At 48.4% G+C, this 27,534-nt stretch overlaps 1 protein-coding gene and 1 pseudogene across 4 annotated transcripts; one reads left to right on the top strand and one right to left on the bottom strand.

Annotated features, from left to right (window-relative positions):
- Positions 1–460: 460 nt before the first annotated feature.
- Positions 461–18,255, top strand: LOC118889186 (small integral membrane protein 10-like protein 2A). 4 transcript variants are annotated; one of them, XM_036840944.1, is made up of 3 exons: positions 461–1,158; positions 2,745–3,044; positions 18,173–18,240. In XM_036840944.1, exon 1 carries the CDS (start codon positions 578–580, stop codon positions 809–811), a length of 234 nt encoding a protein of 77 aa, XP_036696839.1. In that variant the 5' UTR covers positions 461–577; the 3' UTR covers positions 812–1,158; positions 2,745–3,044; positions 18,173–18,240. The 4 variants fall into 4 exon arrangements, with proteins under 4 accessions (XP_036696839.1, XP_036696841.1, XP_036696838.1 ...); XM_036840946.1 differs by lacking the exon at positions 2,745–3,044 and having other exon boundaries at positions 18,173–18,255; XM_036840943.1 differs by lacking the exon at positions 18,173–18,240 and having other exon boundaries at positions 2,745–3,299.
- LOC118888368 lies at positions 18,034–18,844 on the bottom strand (annotated as a pseudogene).
- Between the last annotated feature and the right edge of the window lie 8,690 nt (positions 18,845–27,534).

Consider the following 27,534-nt stretch of genomic DNA (forward strand, 5'->3'; position numbering starts at 1 on the left):
GCGTGTGGGTTTGTTGAAACTCCATAGTGCAGAGATACCATAAAAATGTGAATTAAAGAAAAGTACAGTGGGTTGGCTGGCCCGGTTTTCTGTGGAGACAGTGAGGGAAAGGAGATGGTGTAAACGGGGCAGAGGGTTCAGGGTGGGCCTTCTGTGCAGAATCAGCCCAGCGGTCCAGACCCTCACGGCCTCTACCCCCCTGCTCTAGCGCATTCTGCAAAAGGATCCCAGGGCAGCAGCGCCTTACAACGCGCTCAGGCCCTCGGGCTCTCTTCTTGGGAGTCGGGGAGGAGGCGGGGCTTGCCGGTGGGGCGGGTCCCGTGGGTGGGGCTGAGTCCGCGGCGGCCACTCTGTAGCCCCGAAAGGGGCGTGGCCACGCTAGGGGCGGGGTTAGGCTGGCGGCCGCCACTCAGGGAGCAGGCGAGGGGGTGGAGCTGTCTGTGGCTGTGGCTGTGGCTGCGGCTGCCTCGGGAGACGGCGGAGCGGGCGGGGTGGGCTGTCGGCTTCAGGCCTCGCGTCCACCTGCCCACCCGCTCCCACTGCGGTCGGTCGGCGGGGTGTGCGCCGGGCCGGGCCCATGGCGGCGTCGGCGGCCCTGTCTGCGGCGGCGGCAGCTGCCCTGTCGGGCCTGGCGGTGCGGCTGTCTCGCTCGGCCGCGGCCCGCGGCTCCTACGGCGCCTTCTGCAAGGGGCTCACACGCACGTTGATCACCTTCTTCGACCTGGCCTGGCGGCTGCGCGTGAACTTCCCCTACTTCTACGTCGTGGCCTCGGTGATGCTCAACGTCCGCCTGCAGGTGCGGATCGAGTGAGCGCCCGCGACCACCGCCGCCCGGCCGCGACGGCAGGGGAGCCGGCATGAGGCTCCGCGGGGCCCGGGGCCGCCAGGACGCGGCGGGGGAAGGAGGAGGGGCGGCCCGGGCCCCCGGACCCTAGACCTCGGCGGAGGCCACGGCCACCGAGCCCCAAGCCCCGGCTCTGGCCACCCACGTCGCGGCCGGTGACGAACTGCACAGAAACTGGCGAAACGGGCCCTTTCCATCGAACTCGAGAAAATGACTTGAGTGCGGCCGACCTGTTGCCTCACCTTGGCCGAAGGGGGGAGCGGAAGGAAGAAATTCTGCAGCAGGAACGTGAATGACTGGCCCTGACCAAAGAGGTAGGCGGCCAGAGGTTGGACTTCGGGCTGGAGGGAGGCGGTTGCCATGACATCTAGATGTCCAGGCCCCTCGGTGGTTTGGGGGAGCCGTGGAAGGGGCCCGAGGAAGCCAGCCCGGAAAGCTGCCGAGCCGCGAGCAGGCAAGGCAGGGCGGGCGCAGGCCCTCCGGACTCCCTTGTCATATTTCCAAGATGGGGGTGAGGGGCGGCGGCCTCGGCATCTTGGAGGGTCAGCCCATCACCTCCCGCCCACGGCCCCAGTGGTGTCACCTGAACACGGGGGAGTGGAGGGAAATGGGCTCGGGGAGGCCGAGGGGAGGCCCAGGGGAGGCCCTAGAGGAGAAAAGATGCTGCTACCCTTGTCCTCTACCCGCTGGGAGGCAGCCTGGAAGGGTGGTTGTGTTCTTGGCCAAACCCCAGGTCTGTCTCTTTCTCAGCCCTTTGCAGACCGGCCTCCTGCCTGGTCTCTGGGGCCAGGGGACTGCTCTCTGTCTGCTTCTGCTGTCCCTGTTGCTCCCCTCTCCGCTCTTCTAGGGCATCCTCCAAAGCTCCGCATCTGGGGACGGGGAAGAGCAGGAAAGATGCATTCCTCCCCGGCCCTCCCCGCATCTCAGCCACGCTCCCTCCAGCTCGTCCCAGTGCCCTCCCGGCGCCACAGCCCTGGACGGCCTCCAGCAGCCCCCGTGTCCCAAAGGATTTGGGAAAGTGGGGATCTCCTTGAGCGGAGGGCAGCTCCCAGGCTGGGGTGGAGAGCACATGGAGAAGGGGCTTGTAGAGGAGGTGACGCCTGGGGAGACAGGGACCTCTCTGGGTGGGGAGGCAGCTCGCAAGTCCCCATCTCTTTCTTTGTCTCAGGAACTGGTGTTATAGGAAGTGACCTGCCCCTTCTCTGGTCTTGTCAAGAGCGTCCCTAACCCTAACCCTAACCCTGGCCCTAGAGCTGCCTGGGGAGCAGCCTAGAGAAGGGCCTGACCCACGAGGAGAGGAAGGGACCAGGCAGAGACCCCGAGGGGTGGGGTGGCCCAGTGGTCCGGTTCTGGCGTGGGGAAGGAAGGACAGACCTAGCGACACTCTGGGGGAGCTCTGTCCTCCCCACGTACTGGGGCTCTGAGAGGGGAGAGATTTGCCCTTATCACACAGGTAGGAAGTGGTGGAGACAAATCTGCCTCTCGGCCTGCACTCCTTCTTCTTCTGGAAGACCTAGCACAGTGGGGTGGGGGAAGGGAGCAGAGGCTCCCAGGGGACCTAGAGACAGAGGGCCCCATGGTAGGGAAAGTGGAGTGTATGGGAAGTCACAGGGAAGACCGGGGGACAGTCTGAGCTGAGATGGGCGGGGGAGAGATGAGTCCCAGCACCCCCGGGCAGCAAGGTCCTCACCCACAGAGCCGGACCTCCCCACCCTGGCGCAAATCCCACCCAAGGCTGGACCAAGGGCTCCTCGGTGTTGAGTGGCGCAACCCTCTCAGTTTGGGTGGTGGGGTCGGGAGGGTGGGTGGCTCCTGAGGAGCGTGTCACCAGGAGGGGAAGGGACAGTGGTGGGTGGGATGGGGCTGAGCCCCACGCCTGACCCCATGTCTCTGTCCCCAGGCTGGCCCCTGGGCCCAGCATCGCACGGGAGAGTCTCCTCTGGATGGGCCTGCATTGGTCCTGGAGGCCTTGGCTGCGCTGCTGACTGACGCACCAGGAGCGGTGCAGAGGGGAGGCGGGAGAGGCCCCGGCCCTCGCCCCGCACCGGTCCCACATCTGCTCGGGCGGTGGTTGCTCATGGTCGATGCACTCAGAGTTCCTGGGGCTGAGGACCCCAGCAGCCTGCTTGCCCCCAGGACAGAGCGGCCGAGCCTCACACCATGTGCCCTCCTCAGCTGCCCAGCTGGAGCCGGGTCCCAGGTGAGCATCTCTGCCTGCCTCACCCCGGGGCCGGAGGCTGCGCCAAGGCCACCACGTGCCGCCCACAGATGCCCACCGACGGGGCCTGATGGCTTCCTTCCTTGTGCCAAGTCACCCGGGAGCCCTGGTCCTGGTGGCCCCTCCTCCACCCCAACTGTGTCCACTTCTGGGAGCCTGCCAGCCTGCGGACTGCATCCACGGAGCTCTGGGGACAGCCTCTGAGAGACTGTGACACGGGGCTGCACGGGAGGAGAGGAGAGACTGTGACACGGGGCTGCACGGGAGGAGAGGAGGGACTGTGACACGGGGCTGCACGGGAGGAGAGGAGAGACTGTGACACGGGGCTGCACGGGAGGAGAGGAGAGACTGTGACACGGGGCTGCACGGGAGGAGAGGAGCAGAGGGCGAGGGGCCTCCTTGGGGCTGATTCGCAGATGTGCCCCTTTCAAGCCCAGCTCTCACCCTCCGGGTGGCTCGATCCCCAGCTGCAGCCTCTTGCTGGGCCAGCCTGAGAGGGCCTGAGAGTGGCACAGGGGGGGCTCTTCGCTGACCGCGTGGGTGCCCGTGTGTGAGTGCGCGTGTATGAGTGTGGGCGGGTGTGAGCGTGTGTGTGGGTGCTCGTGCACACACACGAGTGGCTGTGCGTTGCGGCGGGCGCGGAGCTGTTGTGCAGAGTGAGGTGCGCAGGGTGCCCCGTCCTCGCTGGGCTCGGGGCTCAGCCGGAGCTGCCTGGGGCTGCTTCCCAACAGGGAGAAAGCGTGCTGGAGGCCCAGGGGCCCGGGCTCACAGACCCCCTCCCACCCGCAGAGCACCCCCCCATCGTGGAAGGGGCACGGCGGTGGCCCTGGCTGGGGCTGCCTGCGCTCTGAGGGACTGGCCGTGGGAGGGGCTGGGGACGCGTCCTTAGCATGCGCTCCTGCCGCCGCTGTTCTTACGGTTCTGGCCTTGAGTACTTAGCTGCCTCTGCTTTCCCACCTCTTCCTCGTCTCCCCCGCTGGGCCCTTGCTGCTTGACGGGCTCTCAGAGCACTTTATTTATTTGCCGTCTGTTTCTCAGGCAGTGGAGCTTCTACAAAATCAGACACCGACTTGAATAAGACAACTTTCACTTTTCTGTGTGTGATGTACTCTGCACCGGGCAGCAGCGTCTGGTCAGAGAAATGTTCTTGTTTCGGGTGTTGTCAAATCTTGTTGTCTGTCTCAGTTAAGAAGAAAGTCTTTTGAGTTCAATCACATAAAAACTGGAGGCCTCCTGTTTCTGCCGCCTCGGAGGAGAGAGGGGCCGGCAGTGAGCTCACCCAACTCTGGTGGCCGGGAGCTGGGGGAGGGGAGCACCCCGAGGGCCCTAAGGGGGCGGGGCTGAGGGCGGGGCTGGTGCCGGGTCAGAAGATGCAGGAGACCCGACCTGACCCGGACCACTGCTCCCGTGAGGGGAAGGCAGCAGCACAGGCCTGGCCCAGGAGGCGGCACTTTGTCCCATTCACAAACTTCATTTGAATAAACTAACCCCTAAGCCTTTTCTTCATCTTAGAGGCTGGTGTTAGAAGGCGCGTAATTCAGCTGAACCCCGGGGGTGGGCTGGGGTAGGTGAGGAGGAATGGACCGTCTGCAGATCATTTTGTGTCCCCGAAGGCCCTTCCGCAGCAGCAGGTGGCAGGGTCTCCATCACCTCCCAGCTGGCCAGGTGGTGCCTGAGTTTTGGAGAAGATCAACCCCCGGGACTGGAAACCTGCCTCCCTTACTCCCACCTTAGACGAAAGCTGTCCCGTCAGAGAAGCCGGGGCGGGGGCTCTGAGGCTGCTGCAGGGGGAGGGTGGGCCGAGGACAGAGGGCTGGGGGAGGGACGCCTGCAGGGGAGGGCAGCACCCGCCTAGGAGGAAGGAAGGCCCATAGGACCCAGGAGAGGGGTGTCGTGAGGACTCGGGGTGTGGTCACGCGAGGAGTGCAGCCTGGGGTAAGACACCTGTCGCCAAGAGCTCCGCAGGGGTCAAGGCACCTTGACAAGAGGGCCCCATCCAACATCCGCCACCCTCGGAGGGAGGGGTAGACCCCAGTCCCGGCCAGAGCCCCGGGCTTCCCGCCCCTTGGTCCAGATGGTCCTGTTCAGTCCCTGATGGCTCTGCACCCACTTCGGGGACCAGGTAGCCTGGCACAGCCCGATGGGAGAGAGGATCCAGCACCCAGGGGCCAAGGGACCGTGATGAGGGAGGACCGTGTTCCCCCGCGAGGGAGGAAGGCAGGCTGGCACATCACGCTCTGGTTAAGAGGGGCACCTAGGAGACCAGAGACCTGCGCGCTGAGCCCAGCTCTTCCCCTGACCACGGCGGAGCCCCAGGCCAGCCCCGGGCACTCGTGCATTTTCAGGAAGGAGGCTTCAGGGTGCTGTGGGCCTTCAGTGTGAGGATGTCTCTTCAACAAGTGTCCTCAGGTCTCAGCCGGAGCAGCCCTGTCAGCATGAGGATAGGAAACGAACCGACAGGTGACGAGAGCCTGCCGAGCTCCAGGCACCGTGCCTTAGCCTCATTATCCCCGTGGCCACCTTCTGGAGGGGGTCACCACGAGGATGTCACTGAGGTTGAACCTCGAGCTGGCCCCCGGCAGTTGGAGGCTCCTCACCCTTCCCTGTCCTTGGGATGCACATTCTGCCCACTGTTCCCACAGCCAGAGCCCTTTTGAGGACGCGGCCTTGAGAGAGTAAGGCGTCTCTGGGACCATCTGGTCTGAATATGTGACTGAATTCCATTAAGACCTCTGTACAAACTTTTAAGATTCTGGCAGGTGGGTGGGGAGATCTGCTTGTCTCGTGCAGACAAGACAAGCCTCATCTGTAAGTTCATTTGCTTATTAACCTTGCCCCCTTCCCCATCTGGAGTGGTCTGCTTCTTTCTAGGTCTCTCCTTGCCTTCTGTGTACAGGACCAGTTTGCAAACCAGACCACAGTTATCCCCATTTTTCAGAGAACCTGAGTCTTGGAGCGCAGTCTGAACGAGAAACCCAAGCAGGAGCTCCTTTCCTGAGGCCCCAGGGCCTCTTGGAGGGGCAGGGAATTAGGCTGGAGGGGTGGTGCAAGGACACAGCCTGAAGGCGACCCTGATCTTTCTGGGTAGGGGCCAGGGGTCAGATAAGAAACCCAGGGCTTGGGGGCGGAGCCGGGAGCCTTATCAGCGTGGAGCTCCGCATGGGAGCAGCTGGGGCCACGCTGAGGTGGGCCCACCTGTCTTCTCGCGGACCTCCCACCTCTGGAGACTGACTGGGATCCAAGCAGCTGAGTCAGGGGAGGGCGAAAGAGCAGCCGAGAGGGTAGTTCCAGGAGGGCTGGTCAGAACACAGCACAGTCAGAACCCGAGAGATAGACACGGCGTACAGAGTCCCAGCCCATCCCACCCCGAGGGAAACTGCCGAGTTTCGGATGAATTTTCACTTTGTGTGCATGTCCTTTATATATGTGAAATTAGGAACATATGACTTTTTTCACTTTATGACAGAAATACTTCCTGCTCATCTTCCTGTGTGATTAAGTATGCTTCTGCTTCCAAAGCCACAGAGTATCTCTGGTATGAAGGTTTCATCATGTATTTCGCACTGCCTCTTGGTTGTTTTCCTTTGTTGTTGTTTGTTTGGGGGGTTGAGTTTGAGGTTGTTGTTGGGTTTGGTTTGCTTTTGTGGTTTTTGTTGGTTTTTACTGATGACGCGGTGACAGATGTCCTTGTGGATAAATGCTGTGGTGCAGTCATGGTCAATCTCTTACCATACACTCCTGCAAGTGGGCCGGAGGGTACGCGTGCCTCAGGGGTTTGACACCCTCCAGAGCAGCGGTGCCAAGTCACTCTGCTCATGCCACTCAGGAGTGAGACTGTTTTGAGACAAGCGTGGCAATTGTGGGTCACAACACGTTTCAAAATTGGTTACTGCCTTTCCTGCCTCAAGCTGGGAGCACTTCTCTCTCCTCAAGATCAGTGTGATCTTTCATTTAACTCATCATTTCCCTAAAACTCTTCCTTTCCCATCATCCCCAATTCGCGGCTAGAATTAAATCCACTCTCAAATTGTCCTGGGATAAAGTCGTGGATCCTTTCTTTCTGTTCCTCACCTTTACCCGTACCGAAGTCTCAAGACAGGTTTTAAATCTCTCAATTGGATAAGCCAAATTGTTTATTTTGATATTTTATTTTGCATGCCTTTCAATACATATCAGGATTAAATTTTTTTCATATGTCCATTGGCCATTTGTAGTTTTCTTTTAAATTGTAGGGAGTAATTTTTTTATTGAGATATAATTGACATATAAATTGTTTACCTTTAAGGTGTACACGTGTTGGTTTGGTACATTTATATATTGCAATTTGATTACCACTGTAGTGTTAGCTAACACCTCCATCACATCACATAATTATCATTTCTTTTTTGTAGTATGAATAATTAAGATCTAGTCTCTTAGCAACTTTGAAGTTTATAATACAATATTGTTGACTATAATTACTATGCTGTGCATTAGATCTCCAGAACTTATTCATCTACTTGTTACAAGTTTGTATCCTTAAATAACTGATCCCTGATTTTCCCGCCTCCCAGCCCCTGCTAACCATCGTTCTACTCTCTGTTTGGCTTTTTTGGATTCTACATAATGTAATATCATATAGTATTTGTATTTCTCTGTTGTTCTTGTCTCACTTAGCCTAATGCCCTCAAGGTCCATCCATGTTGTCACAAATGGAAGGATTTCCTTCTTTTTCCACTACTGAATAATATTCCTTTGTGTGTGTGTGTGTGTGTGTGTGTATCTCAAATCTTCTTTATCCATTCATCCATTGATGGATAATTAACCTTTTTTTTTAATGGCCACACCACGTGGCTTGTGGGATCTCACTTCCCCAACCAGGGATTGAACCCGGGCCATGGTAGTGAAAGCCCAGAATGCTAACCACTAGGCCACCAGCGAACTCCCCACTGATGGACACTTAGATTGTTTCCATAGCTTGGCTATTGTGTATAATGCTGCAATAAACATGGGAGTGCAGATATCTTTTTGATATCCTGTTTTCATTTCCTTTAAATAGATACCCAGGAGTGGAATTGCTGGACCATATGGCAGTTCTGTTTTTAAAACCTAGAACCTAGGGACATGGGAGTTGTCCTGGTGCTGAGGCCAGCCTGCCTGTGGTTCAGGGTGAAGTCGGGTGCTCACTTCCCTCTCCTGCCAGGGCACAGGCAAGTACTCAACAAACAATAGAATTAATGCAATCAGCACGGATGCCACCTTCCCCAGCAAACTTTCTCAGTTTAATGGATTCCCACCAACAAAATGACGCTTTCTCAGTGTCCCCCAAGTCATCCCTTCAGTGCCAGACTCTGGGGCAGGTTTTTAGGGCACAAAGGTGAGCAAGTTCAACGTGGCCTCTGCCCTCCGACCGGGGACAGATCCATGGTTCTTCCACTTGGCTTCAAATACACGGGCGTTTGTGAAAAAAAAATCAACTTCACCCTTAGCTCAGGGTGATGCACCGTAGGGGAAATCTGGAAAGGCATCTGCTGCAGGAGCAGCTGGGCAAATGCAGGGCCGGGAAGCGCCCCCGTGGGCCTTCTCTGCCCCCGTCTTCCCCACTTGGGACCAATGCACACAAGACGGAGCCGCCTCTGCCGCCCAGACCAGGGGTGAGGGAGCCCCTCTGGCGAGGGTGCTGTGGGGGGACAAGGGGACTGAGAGGGTACCTGGTGGGAGCCTTGGCTGCCTGGGGCACTACCCCTCTGCGGGGTCCCCCTCCTCCGGGAGACGGGCACCGCCCTGGTCAGAGGCCTGAGCGTGGTCACCGCAGCCTGGGCACGCGCCACACGAGATGATGCACGAGGTCTGCTTCTGTCGAAGCCGCTGCCTCACAGATGCCCTCTGGTCAAAGTGACTTCTCAGGGCCTGAGCCTCCTGCTGTCGGTTCTCAGCCTCGGTGCCCCCAGGGAACCCTGCTGCCACCCTAGGAGGTGACACAGGCCCCATGCTCGAATCCCTGGATGTGCGATGCACAGGGCCCACCTCCGTGGCCGTCCAGCCGATGAGGGTGCAGCGGGTGGGCTCCTGTGGCCGCTAAGAGGAGGTGGGCGGGGACATCCTGGCTCCTCCCATCATTGGTGAGGGCGCCAATTTGGTGGCCATAGGGAAATGGGCTGGGGTCTATGCCCTGTGTGTGCTTCAGGGGGATGAGGGGCTCCTCTGTGGGGTCCTTGGGAGGATGGGAGCCTGGCATGGAAGGTGTGGCTTTTTGATCAGAGATACAGCCCTAGAAGAAGCTGGGGGATCTGCACCCTCCTCACTATGATTCTCTTTTTTCTGCTTCATGGATCACATCCTCTGTGAATGGGAAGTAGGGAGACCAGGAAAGGCCTGGTCTAAACCCCCTAGACTTATATACCATGACCAAGTGGCATTTATCCCAGGAATGCAAAGTTGGTTTAACATCAGAAAACTAATTAATGTTATGCTCCATATTAATAGGACAAAGGGGTAACACATGATCATTGAAATAAGTTTAAAAAATGGATTTGATGAAATCCAACACCCATTCATGATTTTTTTAAAATATTTATTTATTCAGGCTGCGCCGGGTCTTAGTTGCGGCCTGCGAGATCTTCGTTGCGGCATGCAGACTTCTTTGTTGCAGCAGTCATGCAGGATCTAGTTCCCCAGCCAGGGCTCGAACCCAGGCCCCCTGCATTGGGAGCGCAGAGTCTTACCCACTGGACCACCAGGGAAGTCCCCCCATTCATGATTTTAAAAACTTTTTTTTTGATAAATTTTTAACGTTTTTTATTGATTGCTGGGAAGATGTTTTACTTATTTATTTGGTTGTGCCGGGTCTTAGTTGCGGCTCGCTGGCTCCTTAGTTGTGGCAGTCGGGCTCCTTAGGTGTGGCATGTGAACTCTTAGTTGCGGCATGCATGTGGGATCTAGTTCCAGGACCAGGGATCGAACGCAGGCCCCTTGCATTGGGAGCGTGGAGTCTTAACCGCTGTCCACCAGGGAAGTCCCTAATTTTAAAAACCTTTAACAAATTTTGAATAATAGGAACTCATTCATCCTGGCAAATAGTGTCTACAAAAACCTCAGTGTGCATAATACTTAATGGTGAAAGAATGAATATTTTCCCTAATATTGGGAACAATGCAGGGTGTTCACTTTTGCCATTTCTATTCAACATTGTACTGGAGGTTCTAGCCAGTGGAATAAGCCCCCTACCTCACTGAAATAAAGCCATCCTGATTGGAAAGGAAGAAATAAAACTGTATTTATTCACAGGTGATCCTATATGGAGAAAATCCCAAGAAATGCACACACACAAAAAAGCTAGTAGACCCACAGGCAAATTTAGCAAGGCCATGGGACACAATATCAACATCAAAATATCAATTGTATTTGTATATACTAGCAACAAAAACTCCAAAAACGAAATTAAGAAAACAATTTGATTCACAATAGCCTTAAAAAAAGAATAAAACACTTAAGGATAAATCTGATAAAATATGTACAAAACCTGCATACTAAAATTTACTACAAATTATCAAACATTGCTGAGAAAATTTAAAGAAGCTCTTAATAAATAGAGATAGTTCATAGATTGGGAGACTCAATATTGTCAATATGTCAACCTTCCCTAGATTTATCTGTAGATTGAACACAATATCTATCAAAATCTCAGCTGACTTTCCTGTAGAAATTGACAAGCAGATCTTAAAATGTATGTGGAATATACATTTATATTACCTTAAACAGCCAAAACATTTTGAAAAAGGAAAACAGTTGAAGGACTTACCATACCTATTTCAAAACTTATAAAGCCACAGTAATTAAGACAGTGTGGTACTGGTAGAAAGATAAGTGTGTAGATCAGTGGAACAGATTGGAACATAAATCCTTAAATTTATGATCAATTGGGTCTTTTATTGTGGCAAAATACATATAACAAATGTTGCCATTTTAACCATTTTAAAGTATAGAATTCAGTGGCATGAAGTACCTTCACAATGTTGTGTAACCATCACCATTATCTAGTTCTAGAACATTTTCATCACCCCAAATGAGAACACCATGCCCATTAAGTGGTCAGTCTCCATTCCCTCCCTACCCCAGCCCTCGGCAAACACAAATATGCTTTCTGTCTCTATGTATATGCTTTTCATGGATATTTCAAAAAAATGGAATCATACGATATGTGACCTTTTATATCTGGCTTCTTTAACTTAGGATAATATTTTGGCAGTTCATTCACATTATTGTATTATCAGTACCTTTTTCCTTTTTATGGCTGAATAATATTCCATTTTACGGATATATGACATTTTATTTATCCATTCATATGTTGATGGACATTTGTGTTGCTTCCACCTTTTGGCCATTGTGAATAGTCCTACTATGGACATTCAAGTACAAGTTTGTTTGAACACCTGATTTCAATTTTTGGGGTCCACATCTAGGAGTGGAATTGCTGGATCACTTGGTAGTTCTATGTTTAACTTATTGAGAAACCACCAAACTGTTTTACATAGAGGCTGCACCATTTACAGTCTCACTCAGTAATGTATGATGGTTCCATATGCTCTCTAACAGTTGTTATTTTTCTTTTTTTAATTTATGGCTATCCTAACATATGTGAAGTAGTATCTCATAGTAATTCTCATTTGCATTTCCCTAGGGCTAATGATGTGGAGCATCTGTTCATTTGCTTGGTGGCCATTTATATGTCTTCTCTGCAGAAATATTAAGTACATAGGGATAAATTTGACAGAAGGTCTGCAAGACCTGTACACTGAAAACTACAGAAGAAATTAAATAATACATACATAAATAAATGGAGTGATATACCATGCTCACAGATTTGAAAACTCAGTGTTGCTGGATGTCAGCTCTACCAAACTGATCTATAGATTCAATGCATTCCCAATAAAATCACAGTAGGACTTTTAAAAGAAATTGACAAAGTGATTCCAACATTTCTATAGAAATGCAAAAGGCTAAGGACAGCCAAAAATTTTTGAAAAAGAACAAAGATGCAGGATTTACACTACATTTCAGGACTTAGTATAGAACAACAATAATCCAGGCAGTGTGGTATTGGCATTAAGATAGATTGAGAGATCAATGGAACAGAACAGAGAGTTCAGAATATACTCACAACTATATGGACAACTGACTTTTGACTGAGGTGCCAAGGCAATACAATGGAGAAAAGATAATATTTTCAACAAAGTACTGGAAACATTGGAAAAACACATCTTTAAAACCAAACTTGACTTAAAAAAATTTTTTAAAATTTATTTATGTATTTATTTATTTATTTGGCTGTGCTGGGTCTTAGTTGCAGCACGTGGGATCTTCGCTGCCACGTGCAAAACTTGACTCTTAACTCACATCATATACAAAAACTAACTCGATATCATGACATACATATGAGATAAAACCATAATACATGCCACCTGCGAATTACTGCAGTTCAATATTGCACTGCTGGGTGCCCTTTCCCCGATGCCAATTTAATAAAAAGTCAGATTCTATCACCCTGGGGATCACAGCGGAATGGCTAAAGCAGAGGCTCTACAACCTCACATTGACACCCACTCCCCCCACTCCCTTCCTGTGCCCCAAAACCTCTCTTCTCTTTCTTCTCTTCCCCTTATCAAAACTGGCTGTGCACGGGTGCTGTCCCTGTGTCTGAAGGCCTTGGCAACACAACACCCTCCAGCGGTTTCTGATGTAGTTCACGGAATCCACCAGGAGATGGCGCTGCTCCACTAGCGCCGGCCAGCCTCGGGCTGGAGCGTGGAGCTTTCACCCAGCTTTGGCAGAATTCGCTTTCTGTAAATGAACAAACCATGAGGACGAGATATATAGGTTTTCGAGTTATACGAGGTGCAAGATCTTGGGCAAATAAGAACCTATGAACTGATTACGTGCTTCCGATTTCCATGCACGCTACAACAAGACTTGCAGATGCATCCGGCGGGCAGGGCATCCCAGTAAGTCACCAGGGACTTTTCAGAACACCATCAGTACTGGAGATGGGCGGTCCCATCTTTAAACCAGGCGCACGGCGGTTGGAGCAGGCTTGGGAAGGGGAAACCAGCTGGGCTCGAACCCGGCGTCTTCAGGTTACGAGCGGAGTCATTTTGGCCAGGTCCTTCAGGCTCTCTGCGCTTCGCTTCCTTCATCTGCGAGATGATGAGTAATTCCCAGCTTCTCTGAGGAATCGGTGAACTAACGCACATCAGTCAGTGAACACTGAGCGCGGTGGCAGACACGTGGGAGCGGTTCGTACACGAGGACTCGCCTTTATTAGTGATCAGCCTGATTCGGAGCTGGTCGGACGAGCTGCTCAGTCTCAGGACGTCAAAAGGCAGCAGTGCGTCAGGGTCGAGGGCGCAAACTGTCGTTGGACACAGCAGCTCTACCACTTAATCAGGGCGACGGGATGGCCCCGGCCTCTCTGAGCCGCAGCGCCGTGACCGGTCCAATTGGCGTGGGCAGCACGCAGCTGGCGGGCTGTCGCGGGGTCCTAGGCGGCCGCGAGCGTGGGGAGGGCCTGGCTCGTGGGAAGGGCTGGGTGGGTGGCGGCTGCCGTGGGAACCCGGCCGCAGGGGCGGCGGCGCCGCGCACCGCCCGGAACCAAAGGTCTCCCGCCCGGTTCGCGCCTCGTTCCCCCAGTTCTCGTCTGCTCGCCCTCAGCTGCACAGAGGGGGCAGCCGAGCTCCAAAGGGAGAAAGAGAAAACAGGAAACACAGGCGATTCTATCCATCAACATTTCCCCGGATTTGGAAAAATGAAAGCCACCCTGTGACTTTGATGGCGGTACTACCGCTGAAATCCGCGGTGAGCCTCCCTCAAGCTCACAGCCTGCCTCTGCTGGCTCCCAGCTTTGCTGGAAACGTCCAGAGGCCTAGTTCGCCGGAACCTTTAACCTCCCGCCGCCCCTTAGGGCTGTCTCTCCTCGCCAGTGCCTCTGGGAGGACAACTGAAGGACAAGAGCCCGGCCACATTCCTGTCCCCACTCCGTCCTTCCTGTGACTTCACCGTGTCAGGGAGAAGCCGGCCTTGTAATGCTTTGTGCAGTTCCGTGTCCCTGCTTCCCGAGGTCGCTGCAAACCCGGCCCGCTTATTCCCCACTTTTCCATTCAGTCCAGCCAGTGAGGCTGCGGAGCTTGTTGGTAGTGCGAAGAATTTTGAACCCCAGCATTTCAGAAACCAAAGATAGTCTTCAGGTTCCCCTGTTGTTGCTTTCAACAGAAGGCAACAAACAAATCAACCAAACAGGTTTAACAAAAAGTCTGGTTTGGTTTCATCGTCATCGCTAATAGTATTGTGACCACCTGGAGGGGTGGGATAGGGAGGGTGGGAGGGAGGGAGACGCAAGAGGGAGGGGATATGGGGATATATGTATATGTATAGCTGATTCACTTTGTTATACAGCAGAGACTAACACACCATTGTAAAGCAATTATACTCCAATAAAGATGTTAAAAAAATAATAAGAATATTTATTGGACCCTGAAGAGGAACAAGGTTCTGGCCTAGACACCTCATAGTACTGGATTCTACAATGCTCTTTATAGACAACATAGATGAAACAGAGCAGCTTGTGTCAGATAAACATAAGGCATTCAAGGAACAACCAAGTTTTTTTTTAATCTTGAAAGCTTTTCCCCCCCAATCTTTTAAATCTGGCTTCAAGCAGAACAATAGAATAAATGCATTAAAATTATGCCAGAAAAATGGTAGTTGGAGGGGAGGAAGTAGGTTAGACAAGGAGAGGCATCTTATAGCCACCTCCTCAACCATTTTCCGGGTCCAAGCTGTCCTCATGTCTTGCCTGGATGATGGCGAGAGCCTCCTCCTACCTGAAAGCATTTTGCCCCTCTACACAGCAGCAAGGTTGAGTTTTTTAAAACATGAATCACGTTTCTTCCCTGCCTAAAGCCCTAGGATTCCACACTTAAACTACGCAGCAAACACCATCCTGTGTTCTCTCGTGCTCCCCCAATGCTCCTGCTGCATGTGCCTTGGGAAGAGCTGTCCCTTTTGAACCCCGATCATCTCATGGGACCTCCTTCTTGTCATTCAGACCTCAGCTTCACGTGACCTCTCAAAGAGGCCCTTCCTGACTACCCTCTGCTTCGTTTGGTCAGTTCTTTGTCACACAGGACTTACTTGAGATGAGTTATTGATCATCTGGCTCTCACTAGAGAGCGTGAATCCCAGGAGGGCAGCGTCCTTGTCTGTCCTGCCCCCCAGCTGTCCCCAACACTTAAATGGTGCCTGAGAAGCACTGGTTTAATGATGATCAAGATAATCCCACCACCTTTTCCCCTTTCCCTAAACATATAGTGATTTTCCACCTGGTTTTGTGACACTTCACGGTGACTTTACGCTTGCAAGTGGAAAAGGGAGCCGGATGTGAACTCTTGTACTTGAGAAACCGTAGATAAGCGCTTTGACTTTTTGAAACTTCAACTTGACTTACACTCTACTTACCCTGTGGGCTGTGAGGATTAGATAATAAATGTGAAAGCTCTTATGAACTGCAAAGCACTGTACTAGGCCACCATAGTCGAACTGCTCCCTCTTTTTTTTTTATTGAAGTAGAGTTGATTTCCAATATTGTGTTAGTTTCAAGTGTACAACATAGTGATTCAGGGTGGTTTTTTTTTTGCAGATTCTTTTCCATTATAGGTTATTACCAGGTATTGAATATTGTTCCCTGTGTTATACAGTAAATCCTTGTGGCTTATCTATTTTATGTATAGTAGTTTGTTAATCCCAAAGTCCTAGTTCATTCCGCCCCCAGCTGCTTTCCCCTTTGGTAGCCATAAGTTTGTTTTCTATGTCTGTGGGGAAAGGAAGCCAAGAAAAAAAATTCTTTTAAGTGATAGCAAGTCAACAGAGGTCTGCCTACTGCACCCAGCTATAAAGCACAAATATTAAACAATATGTAAATGCATTGATTTTAAGGAGACAAAATTCCAATATGCTTTTTTTTTTTCCAATATGCTTTTAGGAGAGGGAATAGGTGTTGAACAGTGTTGAAAAACTTCTTTCAGTGGATATTTTCCTTTTTAAAATTGTTCTCTCCTGTTTGTCAAATTGCTGGGCCTTGAGAATTTAAAATGAGCTTGTAGCGGCCTTCTTGCCGTGTTTTTCAGTCCTTCCCCTTCCCTAGAGTCTACACTACATGAACTGCCTTCAAACAGACAATAGTATTGCTTATCATCTTTGTCTTCTGTAGTTTTTTTAAACCTGGGATAGAATTTTCTGAAATTCTATTCACATCATCAATGACCCCAATTATTTTAAATTTCGATAGTGACTGCAGAATTATGTTATAATGTAATGGAAATGTCTTGATTCTTTTAGGCATTTGCGGGTTTTCATAGAGACAGCCTAGTGGTTCCAGCACTGTGAGCTCTGGGGTGAGGTGCCCTAGGTTGGAATTCCAACTCTCATGTTGGGAGGATTCAGTGAAAATCGTATATGTGCAATGCCTCAGACACAGTAAATGCTCAGTCATAACTATTCTATGGAATTTTGCCTCATCTTAGAATCTTAGATCAATAAAATGTTTAATGTTCTCCCAGATACATTCTACATGTGTCATTCAGTAGTTTAAACAACTTATTAGAAGCATAAAAAAAACAAACACATAACTAGTTTTTACTGCATAATAATGTTAAAGTGTACTTAAGAGTTTTGAAGGACACTGTCCCGCATATGAGAAAAATCAAGTTTACCATGAAACCTGAATTATATGACATTGCAAACTGAAAAAAGAACTATCCCCAAACCACCACTCACTCATCTGTTTAACTTGCCATTATATTCCATTTCAGTGAGAATAATCTTTATTTCAAAATATCATTTTAATTATACAAAACTATAAAAATCTAGCAAAACCAGAGATATGGATATATTTTCCTGGAGGTTCACATGTCAATTTTTATTCACAATCTCTTTTTCAATACAATTTACAACCTCATCCCCATTTCCAGTCTGATTATACAAATGCTAAGTGGCAGAAAGGTCTGGAATAAATCTATCAAAAAAAAGTGGGGTGGGAGGGAGCTGTGAAACCAAGTTGCATTCAACAGGTTCTATGAGGGTGGGGTTAAGTGTCTGGGAAATAAAAAAGAGCAAGACACATAAAATAAGCTACAAGGATATATGTAACAATACAGGGAATATAGCAAATATTTTATAACAGTAAATGGAGTATAACCTTTAAAACTTGTAAATCACTATATTGTACACCTGTAACATATAATATTGTATATCAACTATACTTCAATTTAAAAAAAGAGTAAGACAAACTACTATATATAAAATAGATAAACAACAAGATCCTACTGTATAGCACAGGGAACTATATTCAATATCTTGTAATAAAGTGTAATGGAAAAGAATATGAAAAAGAATAAATATATGTATATTTATACATATATACATATATGTATAACTGAATCACTTTGCTGTACACCAGAAACTAACACAACATTGTAAATTAACTATACTCTAATAAAAACATTTTTTTAAAAAGTAAGATATAGTAAGTAGAAGTTGTTTTTTTGTTTTTTAAAGATTTTTTTGATGTGGACCATTTTTAAAGTCTTTTATGGAATTTGTTACAACATTGCTTCTGTTTTATGTTTTTTTTGGTTTTGTGGTCCCAAGACATGTAGGATCTTAGCTCCCTAACCAGGGATCAAACATGTACCCCCTGCATCGGAAGGCGAAGTCTGAACCCCTGGACTGCAAGGGAAGTCCCTGGAAGATTTTTGGTTTTTTGTTTTTTAATTTTTTAAAACCATTTATTTATTTAGGCTGCTCTGGGTCTTCGTTGTGGCATGGAGGATCTTAGTTGCGGCATGAGGGCTTCTTAGTTGCGACATGCGGGATCTAGTTCCCTGACCAGGGATCGAACCCGGGCTCCCTGCTTTGGGAGCACGGAGTCTTACCCACTGGACTACCAGGGAAGTCCCAGTAGTTGGAAGTTTTTAGCTAAAGTTCTTTCAATGTCTTCTTTGCCTTTTGCTCCAAGTTTAAGAATGCACGTGAACTCAGTTAAATGAAAGTTTCCCTTTTTGTCAGTTGTCTCTGTACAGCTCATCCACTTCCTCATCTACAAACTGATCTCCCATTGTCGTCAGATCTCTCTTGGATAATCCTCCTGAATGGTGCCTACTGCTTCTTTATCAAAGCAAGCAAGAGCATTTCTGATGACATCTTCTGGATCTGCACCATTTAACTTCTCACCAAACACCGGGAGGAGCGAGGTGAAATTTATGGGCCCTGGGACCTCGTTCATCACGGCGTTGAGGTATGCATCAGCCGGATTCTTCCCTGGAGAAACAAGCACATCACGCAAAATTTCCTTGATGAAACCATCTCTGTTCTGATCAATTACATTGGAGTCCTCTTTGAACTCTTGAATCTGTCGTTGGTCAAATATGGCAAACACATTGGAGGTGGTGAATTGAGGACATTTCTTGGTGGTCTTAGTCTTTGCCATTTTGCTCTATGTGGTGGCTGTTTAATTCTGGGAATCGGTCCTTCAGAAGTTGCAGTTAATCTTGTCCAAATTCAGTCCCATTAAAGCATGAATGAATATCCCAGTCAGCCGCTGTAGAAGTCTCTTCAACAGAGCCCAAGGCCAGACACAAGAGCTGCCCTGTGCCCTGGTTTCTTAAGTTCCTATCAGTTGGATATGAAACGAGATTGACAAATTGTGGTACTTGTTGAATCTTAGTAATGGGTACTTGCGAGTTTGTTAGACTTTTCTTTTGAATTTGTTGTATGTTTGAAATCTTCCATAATAAAAATAGGTTAAATTATCCTATCCCCCCAAAGGGCTGCAATTCAATGGTTGTCAAGCTCTTAAAAAAATAAACAAAATGACTCCTTTTATTTTTCAAATAAAATCTTAGGTGGAACCCTAATATGTAAAACAAATCAAAGGCGAGGTGCTCTGGCTGAAGCTGGGGTGGGGGGTGACTAGAGTCCTGCGTCTGGCCTTCCATCCACACCAGCAGTGAGAGCCCTTGAGCCACTTCTGTAGTCTATGCTTACTTACTACTCAAAGTGTGGGTCACGGACCAGCAGCATCAGCACCACCTGGAGGCTTGTGACTCTGAGGCCTCCACCCCAGACCAGCTGAATGAGGACTTGCACTTTCATAACGTGCCCAGTGATTCCAGTGCACATTAGAGTTTGAGAAGCACAACTCCGTGGTAGCTTGAGGCTGGAGAGGCTGACATAAGTGAACTGTATTTCACAAATGAACTAAGGAAGGCTCACAACGATGTGCACAAAGCCACACAGCTAGTGGGTGGGAGAGCCAAGGTTAGCAGCCAGGTGGCCTGACTTTCAGCTCAGCCATTTCTGCACTATTCTTGTCAATTGCACCCTATGGCAGATTCCCCTCTGGTCCCAGGGGACAAGTTCACGCTTTGTTTCTGGGACCAAGCCCCTGTCTCATGTCCTTGCATCTAAATCCGTGACTTGCTTCCTTACCTAACATCAAGGTGCTCCAGAACTGGGGTCAAGGGGCTTCCCTGGTGGCGCAGTGGATAAGAACCTGCCTGCCAATGCAGGGGACACGGGTTCGAGCCCTGGCCCAGGAAGATCCCACATGCTGCGGAGCAACTAAGCCCACGAGCCACAACTACTGAGCCCACACGCCACAACTATTGAAGCCCACGTGCCTAGAGCCCATGCTCCGCAACAAAAGAAGCCACCGCAATGAGAAGCCCACGCACCGCAACGAAGAGTAGCCCCCGCTTGCCTCAACTAGAGAAAAGCCCATGCGCAGCAACAAAGACCCAACGCAACCAAAAATAAATAAATAAATAAATAAATAAATAAATAAATAAACAAACAAACAAATAAATAGATTAAAGAACTGGGGTCAAACCTGGTCCCCACTATTCCCCTCTCCTGACACATTCCTCACCCTCGTCCCTGCTAGAAACTGTCTTTGGAGTCTGACAGCCTGATAGGAAAAGGTCTAGGAGGGTAGGCCTTTGGCACTGTGATGTCCCTAAGCTGGTGGGAATTCAAGGCTAGGATTCCAGTTTCTGGCAAGGACTGGGATGAACAATATGGGGACCACTGTCCACTTCTTTGGACATGTGATCACCAATTGCTTCTGCTTCTGCTGTCAGGCTGGGCAGCTGCCACATTCAATAAACATTTCAGCCTTGTTCCTTCTAAAGACCATTTTAAAATATAACGGATGCACCGAAATACTCTTTTTAAAAATTACACCTAATAAAATAATTTTATTTTTAATTTTTTAAATTTAAGTATTGTTGATTTACAGTATTAGTTTCAGATATACAACATAGTGATTCAATATTTTTATAGATTATACTCCATCTAGCATTATTATAAAATATTGGCTATATTCCTTGTGCTGTATAATATATCCTTGTTGCTTATTTACTTTATACATAGTAGTTTGGACCTCTTAATCCCCTACCCCTATCTTGCCTCTTCCCTGCCCCTCCCCACTGGTAATTCCCCGCCCCTCCCCACTGGTAACCACTAGTTTGTTCTCTATATCTGGATACACCAGAACATTCTTAAATAGAAAGCCTTAGTTTCTTTTTTTTTTTTTCATGGCTTGCGCGATCTTAGTTCCCTGACCAGGGATTGAACCCGGGACCATGGTAGTGAGAACACGGAGTCCTAACCACTGGACCACCAGGGAAGTCCCAAGCCTTAGTTTCTTGATTCCTGATCCCAAAACCACTCTCACTGAGGCTGGGAATGCTTGATGTAGCCCTTGTCCTCGGCCACCCTGGCCTGGGTAAAACAAGGAGTAGGGTTTCATGGTGCTTGTGGTGTGTCCTGGCCCAGGACTGCAGGAATGGATTCCTCTGCAGAGCCTTGGCACCTTGTGGCCAGCAGTAGGTAGGCTGGCACTATTTATTTAATTGGACTCTGCATACACATCTGAAATGCAACAATCTACCAGCAGATGGCGATGAGGAGGGAAGAAAACAAATCCCAGGACTTCTTCCTTCCTCCTGGGCTTTATTCAATGAAAACTAAACATCTGAGTAATGATGGCTTTGCCCACCGAGTAGAAGGAAAGGCTGGGAGGGCAGGGGAGCCTTCTGCCTAGTACTAAGGTATATTTTTCTCAGCATGAATAGGATGTGGGTATGGATCAGGGGAGAAGCACCCTACATTCTGAAATGACTTAGAGGTTTTCTGGACATGACTTGCTGAAAATGAAAGATTTGCTGATATGTTAAAGAACTGCTGTGGACATTTCCAAAGCTCAAGTCCATGCATGTGTCCAGTTGTGGGAGTAAGAAAAAAGGCTGGAAAACTGGAATGTTCATGGGTTCTTTTTCTATACCTTTCCTGGCCAGCCTGATGCTGTCTCGTGTACAGTACCCATGAATGTAAAATGCATGGCTTGGGCTTCCCCGGTGGCGCAGCGGTTAAAAATCCACCTGCCAATGCATGGTACACGGGTTCGAACCCTGGTCTGGGAAGATCCCACATCCTGTGGAGCAACTAAGTCCATGCGCCACAACTACTGAGCCTGCGCTCTAGAGCCCGTGAGCCACAACTACTGAGCCCACGAGCCACAACTACTGAAGCCTGAGCGCCTAGAACCCGTGCTCCACAACAAGAGAAGCCACCGCAATGAGAAGCCCGCGCACAGCAACAAAGACCCAATGCAGCCAAAAACAATAAATGAAAATAAAATAAGTAAATTTAAAAAAATAAAACATTAAAAATAAATTATTTCCTCACCACCTGGCCACTTTCCAACAACTACCAGGAATGAAAGACTTCTGGTTTCTGTGGATCCTAGAAGATATTTGTGAAAACTAACTCCATTAGTGCAAGCCCCTTAATTGTCCTAGAGGAAGGGTGTCCACTCTGAACTGGGGCCTTGGCAGGGGAAGGGGCAGGCCGAGGAGAAGTAGGGCAAGAGTCAGGAGTCTGGGAACAGGTTAGCTGCGTCCTCTGCTCTGGGTTGAAACCATGTTGCAATTTTCATCTGAGGCTCAGAGTCCTCTTCCAGGATCCCTGGTTATTAATAGAATTCCTTTCTTTGTGGTTTTATGACTTTTTTGTTGGCTGTCAGCTGGGGGTCGCTCTCAGGTTCTAGAGGCTGCCCACAGTTCCTTGCCAAGTGGCCTCCATATTTTTTTAAAAAGAGAGAAATTAAAAAGGCTTGGATAGTGATGGGAAGTCCGGAATGGCAGGGTGAGGACGTCCATAAACCTGCTCCCCCATAAAAGCAAAGAAACGCGGGCAGAAATTGTCAGTATCCGCCTGTTCAGAACTCTGGAAATTAACCAAAGGCTTGCAACACTCTGAGATGCTTTTATCCAAGCAAAACTGCTGAATCTCATAAGAACAGTGAGAACAGCAGGCTTTATGGCTTTTTAACTTGGACTATTCCCATCCCCTTCTCCCCAGCTTCACGGGACCCTTAAAATCCAGCAGTCTCAACCATCAACCTGAAAAATGAACCCAAAAAAGCCCAAATGGAAACAGCCCAAATGTCCTTCCATTAATAGTGATTATCTATGACTAGGGAGTGAGATTTGAGAGACTTTTGCTTTTTTACTTTATAGCACTTCTATACAATTAAATTGTTATAAGAGTGCTACTTTAAAAATAAACAACAGTAATAAAGATAAAACAGAGGAAGAGAGGGCTCCTAAAAATGCTGTAATGATTAAGGAATGGTAGATGGAAATGGTACAGAACTCTTCATGGCTCTTTCTAAATTAAAACCTATATAAAACATTGACGTTCTTTTTATTTGATGTGCCATCTTTAACATTTCATTTTAGTGAAAGCCAAAAAAATGTTTCTAAGAGCTTTTATAGACACAGATTTGACTTTCGGTTCCTGATTCTACTTTCCCTGTAAGGTTCTAAGTTCATCAACTGTAAATTCTCTTACCATGATGGTTTTCAGGCACATAACCATAGCAAGTGGGGAGAGACTATGGTCAAGGACTTTATCTGGCAAGCTTACTTTACTACTCTGCAAAAATAACTGTGCGTTACCTCGGCTATAATCTTAAAAGCTAACCAAAAGCAGTTATAAGCAGCTTTTTGTTCCCAATGTTAAAGTCCCTCCTGGAGACTGAAACTATTTTTGACAGTCAGTGCAGGATAATGTATCCCGCGCCCAAGAGGTACATTAATTAGCAGGAAGACTTCGGGTAGCCACCTACTGTGATAACATCCCTACGGTTCTCTAGGCGGCCATCCGTGTGAATGAGCCTAGGAAGAAAACCTGCCACGGAAAAAATCCCCCACCTTCCACTCCAGACACAACAATTATCCATGTTCTGTTTGACACAAGGAAGTAACCTGCAGGGTTCAAATTCTCCCCATGATTATTAGAAAGTATCTCTGCTGAAGACTAGGATGTAACCACTGTGATCGAATCTCTTACCATTACCCGTTGACCTTGGATGGGATTCAGATGGTCTTTGATGGCCCTGAAATTGTAGGTATAATTTTGTGCTAATGTGAATTTGAGAGAGTGTCTGTTGCTTTCATCAGTTTCCTAAGGTGGCCTGTGGCCAAAAGAAATATAAGATCCACTGATCTAAGGGTTTCCTGGATTGAGACTAGAAGTAACAGACTGATGAAAGACATTCCTTCACCCCCACTTCCCCCCACCCCTCTGATTCTTCAAAGACAGCTCTGAGCCTGGGGTTATCCCTGTACCTGCAGTTTCCTTGACACTATATCCGGGCAGAGGATGGAAGCCCTGAGGGGAGGGCTGGAGGCGGGAAAACATGACAATGCCAGAATGGTATTTGCAAGCTCCTGAACTGAAAGGGTCTTCAGGGAGAAAGATCTGTCCCAGCTTTGAGAGTAGCCCCAGTCTTAGACAGGCTGTGGAGCCTAGAGGAGAGGGAAGCTGGATGTTTCCGGATGTGAGGACCAGGCAATGAGTAATGACTGCCATGTTAAGAACCACCATAGTTCCAGTTTCTAGTGGCATCACAAGTCCAGAAATCTCAGTCCTGGGCTAACTGTGTGCCCTTGGGCAAGACCCTTAAACTTTGGAGATCGTATTTTCTTCTCTGCAGACTGTGAATTTTGGACTAATGACACTCACAAGCACGTATCATTTTGAGTTTCGGGTTTAAAATTTTGTTTATGTTTCCAAAACTTGGAAAAGCCTGACTTAGAAGCTAATTTGAACCAAATAAGATGTGACTAAGGTGATCACCTATATAGAGTACCTACCTGGGACCCTGAGATGCCTCACACCACACTAGAGTAGATTTTGATGTCTCAATTGCTATCTTAGAGTGTTTGGATTTGAATGAGATGCCAGGAGGAAAAGGCAGGAAGTGGAATGATGCTCTGAGCTGCAGCCAGAAAATCGCTGTCCGAAGAGGAGAACTACGTGCATTAATCCCTCTGGTGGCAGCAGAATTGATCAGAGGGAAACTAGGAGAAGATTCTCTTTGGGGGTGCAGCTTTATCACATGGATCACAAATAAACTTGGAGGGATGATTCTTAGTCAATCTATGTAGAGGATAACCATAGAGGCTTGCCTGTTCCCTCAAAGCTGAAGGCTATATCTGTGGAGCATTAAACTTCAGAAGTAGTTGATGAAATATATAGGAACACTCTCCTATATTACTGGTAGGAATGTCAATTGCTCTAACTCTTTTTGGAAGCAGTTTTCAAATATTTAGTAAGAGCCATGAAACTATTTGTACCTTCTGAAATTCCAATGTTGGACACTATCCTAAATAAATGATCCAAATGATTGGAAATTCGTCGTGCACAGATTGTCAGCAAGGTGCCATTGATCCTACTAGAATATGGGAAAATGATGCATAAAGTATGTAAAACAACTGATGTTCACTGTCGCCTAACCTCTCCCCGCTTCCCCAGACCCCAGCAGCTGCCTAGCACCCACGTGCACACTCTTCTTTTCATTCATTTACTTGCAAAAATGCTCCTTATCATAATGTCACTATGTCACATGCGTTATGCCAAAGGCACTCACCCCCCTCCCAAAGGAGACAACCCAAAGTCTCATCCTTGCTTTACATCGAGCTTCAAGTGCAGTACCTCTGGGTGATGATCCTTCTTCTTGTTCCTTTCTGGATGTGGCACCTCATAGTTCAAAGACCTACAGTTAAAGGATAACATTAACCGTCCCTAACAGTCACAATACAAGATGAGAATAAGATAACAGAATACCTGCAATACAATATCCATTTAGAAAGGGGGAGGGGAGAAATCACCCTCGGTGGTCCACAAATTCTCACATATCTCACGTTCTGCTGGAGAAGAGAAGCAGGGCCTCCCCACTCTGACAAAGGCGTGAGTTTCTTAGGCGACCTTTCTGCTGCTCCTGGTTTCTGCTCTCTGGGAAGATCAACCATGTCCATTTTTGTCGTGGCCACATCTGAGGAAGGCATGGAGAAGCAGTCCCCTTCTGGGATGTAGCACCCACTTCCTGGTGGTAAGCTATGTGCATGGTGGGGTAAGCACTCACACGTCTTGATGGTGAAGCTAGAGGTTTCTCCAGCAAGATGACCTCTTTATCAACTGAGGAGGTTAGACATCTCTTTGCTTCTGGTCAATTCTATAGACTGATGACAAAAGAAGACAGTTACCAAACACTAGATTCCAGACTGCGTGGTTTTGTCTCTTCGCATCAATCTGTGCCGGCTAAGCCCATTCCCCTGTCTCTGAGTTTAATGACATCCTTGGTTTCTGCCTTAGGACAGTTCACAACAATACCCTGGGATGGAGAGGCCCCGTGAGGATAATTGGTATCTTTCCCAGGCGTAAGGTGTTTGGGAAAGACTGAGAAGATCAGGCTTTGGCTCCCCCGAGGTCTCTGCCTTCACTGGTCCTACTTCACCTTGGGGCAGATAATTGGGCTTTGTCCACCTTGTACAATAGTCATCACTCAGCCATCTTGGAGTGTAGGCTACAGGGCTTCTATTAGGAGAGCTGTGTTTTCTTCCCTCTCTGCTTTCAGATGGATCAGTTTCACCACCCAAAATTTGTCTCTTGCTTGTAGAACCTTTCTGAATGCCACAAGGAGCAACTAAATCAACACCAGTATCTCGATCCTCTACAAAATCCCATAAGGCCCTAGCCTTACTAGGCACACAGTTTACAAAAAATGACCACTTTGAGGCCATATAACTGGTTTGCCCATTTCCCAACTCAAGATAGAGGGCTTTTCACTGCCATTCACCCAACCTTGCCTTAGACAATTCCACATTATTTGGCTTGTTTCTTTTCCCGGCCCTACTTCTAGGGACCAATTTCTGCATAGGAACCCTTTAGTTGCCTGTGACAGCAAAACCTAATTGCTGTGTTCTTGTGATAAATTCAGCTGAATGGGTGTCAAGTAATGCTGGTTTGTGAGATGGGGATGGAGGAGTGAAAATTTTCCATACTTCATTTTTAGTCTTTCTGATGCCTATCAGTGCTTCTTATGCCCCAATATTTGGGTAACTTGAAAGTGTCAGTGCCCTTCAGGCAATGATCGCCAGGAGCACACCTGCAGTCAGACAAGTTGGGTTTATTACTCACTTTGCAGTGAGGAAGAATGAACACCATGGAGAAACAATGAGGTCTTTCAGTAAAAGAAGTGTGATGGAGTTCTTCCAAGTACATAGGACTGAAGGGTAAAGGGGGCCAGAAAGTGATATTAGCAAGAAAGTAATTGAAGGGTTGGATCTTGCAGTTCAGGCTAAATAAGAGGTCATGTGTGAAGGATAATTTTGAGGACAGGGGAGAGGAGGACAGCAATCAACAATATCCAATACTAGGGAGATGACCAGAAAGAAAAAGACCATTTTGTCAAGACCATATCAATTGAATGATGGGGGAGAAGCCAGACTGCAGTAGTTGAGGAGTACACAGGAGAGTAAGATGTGAAGGCAGAAAATATAGACAATTCTTTGGAGAAGCATGACCTTGAAGGAAGAAGAAAGGGCAATAGCTAAAGATAGGCAGAGTCGAGGGTGCTGATTATGTTGGTGTTATTTTAATGGGAAAGACTTGAATTTGTTTAAATGTTGATGAGAAACATTAAAGAGTAGAGAAGGGGTTGAAAATAGAGAGTACAAGGGAGGAATGGAGGAAAGGGGTCAGGAGAGGATTCATTCAAATGTCTGAGGGGCTACCATTTCCCTCACACTATATAGGTCCTGAAAATGCAGTAGTAATCAAAACCCAAAGCACAGGTGGAGAGGCTGGGCTCAGAAGCAGTGACCCCTCTTCCTCTGTGACAAAAAGAGAGGAGGCAAGGATGGCTGCTGAAATGAGTGGGGTTTCAGTGGCTTGAAGGTAGAAAGCTGAGGGGCTTCCTGCTTTAAAATATCCATTTTCCCTGAAGAGTAAGAAGCATCTTTTACTGACGGTTAAAAGTGGGACATGGAAAAATGTGATGGTTAATTTGATGTGTCAACTTGGGTGGGCCACA

The sequence above is a fragment of the Balaenoptera musculus genome, chromosome X (assembly GCF_009873245.2).
Source record: "Balaenoptera musculus isolate JJ_BM4_2016_0621 chromosome X, mBalMus1.pri.v3, whole genome shotgun sequence".
Taxonomy (NCBI): domain Eukaryota; kingdom Metazoa; phylum Chordata; class Mammalia; order Artiodactyla; family Balaenopteridae; genus Balaenoptera; species Balaenoptera musculus.

Coding starts and splice junctions, on each gene's coding strand:
- LOC118889186 (XM_036840946.1), top strand. CDS start 578: ATGGCGGCGTCGGCGGCCCTGTCTGCGGCGGCGGCAGCTGCCCTGTCG.